This window comes from Arachis ipaensis, chromosome B02 (genome assembly GCF_000816755.2).
Source record: "Arachis ipaensis cultivar K30076 chromosome B02, Araip1.1, whole genome shotgun sequence".
Taxonomy (NCBI): Eukaryota; Viridiplantae; Streptophyta; class Magnoliopsida; order Fabales; family Fabaceae; genus Arachis; species Arachis ipaensis.
The window spans coordinates 99,259,211-99,260,830 of NC_029786.2; the positions used below are offsets into that span (position 1 = coordinate 99,259,211).

Below are 1,620 nucleotides of genomic sequence, written 5' to 3' on the forward strand. Positions count from 1 at the left end.
ATTTTTGTTTTTTCTTAATTATTGTTTTACGGCTAAATTTTTTAAATTTTAACTTACACGCAACCTTATATGTTACTTAGTTACTAAGACAAGAAAAAAAAAAGTGATTTTTGGTGCGAAAATGTTTGGTAACTAAAGAAAATCAGCCAAAAACAGCTATAACTTGCCTTATTTAGTATTCACTAGTGAAAGGACCCGTGCTACGCACGAAAAAAATTACATACAAAAACTAAATAATTTTAAACCAAACATATGGAAGGAATTACATGAAATCAATTTAAAAACATTTAACATAACTTGAAACACAATAGTATCACATAAAAAATGTAAAACTACTTGAAATAACATCAAAAAATATTGTTAAAAATTTCCCTGAATACTACATTTATTGTACTACCCTTGGGCATGGTACCATTATTCTGAATCAGCACTCTAAGGCATTTCTTTGATTTTACTCGAGAGAGTGCAACATACAGTTGTCCATGTGTAAAAACGGGTTTCGACAAAAATAGCCCAACAACACCCAAAGTCTGTCCCTGCGCCTTATTTATAGTCATTGCAAATGAAACAATCAAAGGGAATTGCCTCCTTCTGAACCTAAAAGGGAGTGTGTCATTATTTGGTATCATGTCCATGCGTGGAATGAGCACAACTCGGCCTGTCTGGTCCCCCGTCAATATAATGCACTCAATTACATGATTACCTAAACAATGAACCTGCATTCTCGTGCCATTGCACAACCCATTAGACTGATCAATGTTCCGAAGCAACATAACTGGTACACCTTCCTTCAAGCATATTTGGTGTGGAGGTAAACCTGAACAATTAATCGCATTCAAAACATCAGGTGAAAATGTGTCTAACTCAGACTCCATATTACCTTCTTCAACACATAGAGAATCAGAACTAAGATAAACTTTCTGTTCTCCAGGTAGTCGACTCATAATACTGTTGTTCACCTCATTCACAACTTCTAATGTGGGAGCAAGAATCGAACGTTCCTTGAAGTAATCAGTGTGGTTCAAGTTAGAAACAATATTTGGATAGACAAAATGTACCAACTCTCCAAAACCATCTTCAGTATCATTTATGAGCATGTCATCTAGAATCAAAACTTCTGACTCACCATCTGTAGAATCACCGGCGAATCCATCACCAATCTGGATAAGCCACTTGGCAAATTCGTTAACCTCACTATTGTCTTCGGAAATATCAGAAGATGCTAAACGCATATTCCTTGTTAAATTCAAGACTGAGCAGTGATCCCAGAGGTAAGATGAATTAATGGAAGCTTGAACAATATCTTGACGTGATCCCATCGGTATGACTGGAAGAATATGTCGAAAGTCACCACCTAGTACAACAACCTTACCTGCAAAAGCCATGTTCGGCTTGTAAGATCATTCATATCTTAGGATATCCTTCAGTGACTTGTCCAATGCCTCATAACAGTGTTTGTTCAACATTGGAGCTTCGTCCCATATAATCAAACTGGCTCTGGAAACCAACTTAGCAAGTATTCCTTCTTCTAATCAACTTAATTCTTATGTCAGGAGGATTAAAATCTTTAAACCGGTCTCGAGCATATCGAAACGTCCTTGCTAATGGGTTGTGAATATC

At 36.4% G+C, this 1,620-nt stretch overlaps 1 protein-coding gene across 1 annotated transcript; it reads right to left on the reverse strand.

Annotated features, from left to right (window-relative positions):
* Positions 348–1,385, reverse strand: LOC107627800 (ATP-dependent DNA helicase PIF6-like). Its single transcript, XM_016330625.1, has one exon. It carries the CDS (start codon positions 1,383–1,385, stop codon positions 348–350), a length of 1,038 nt encoding a protein of 345 aa, XP_016186111.1.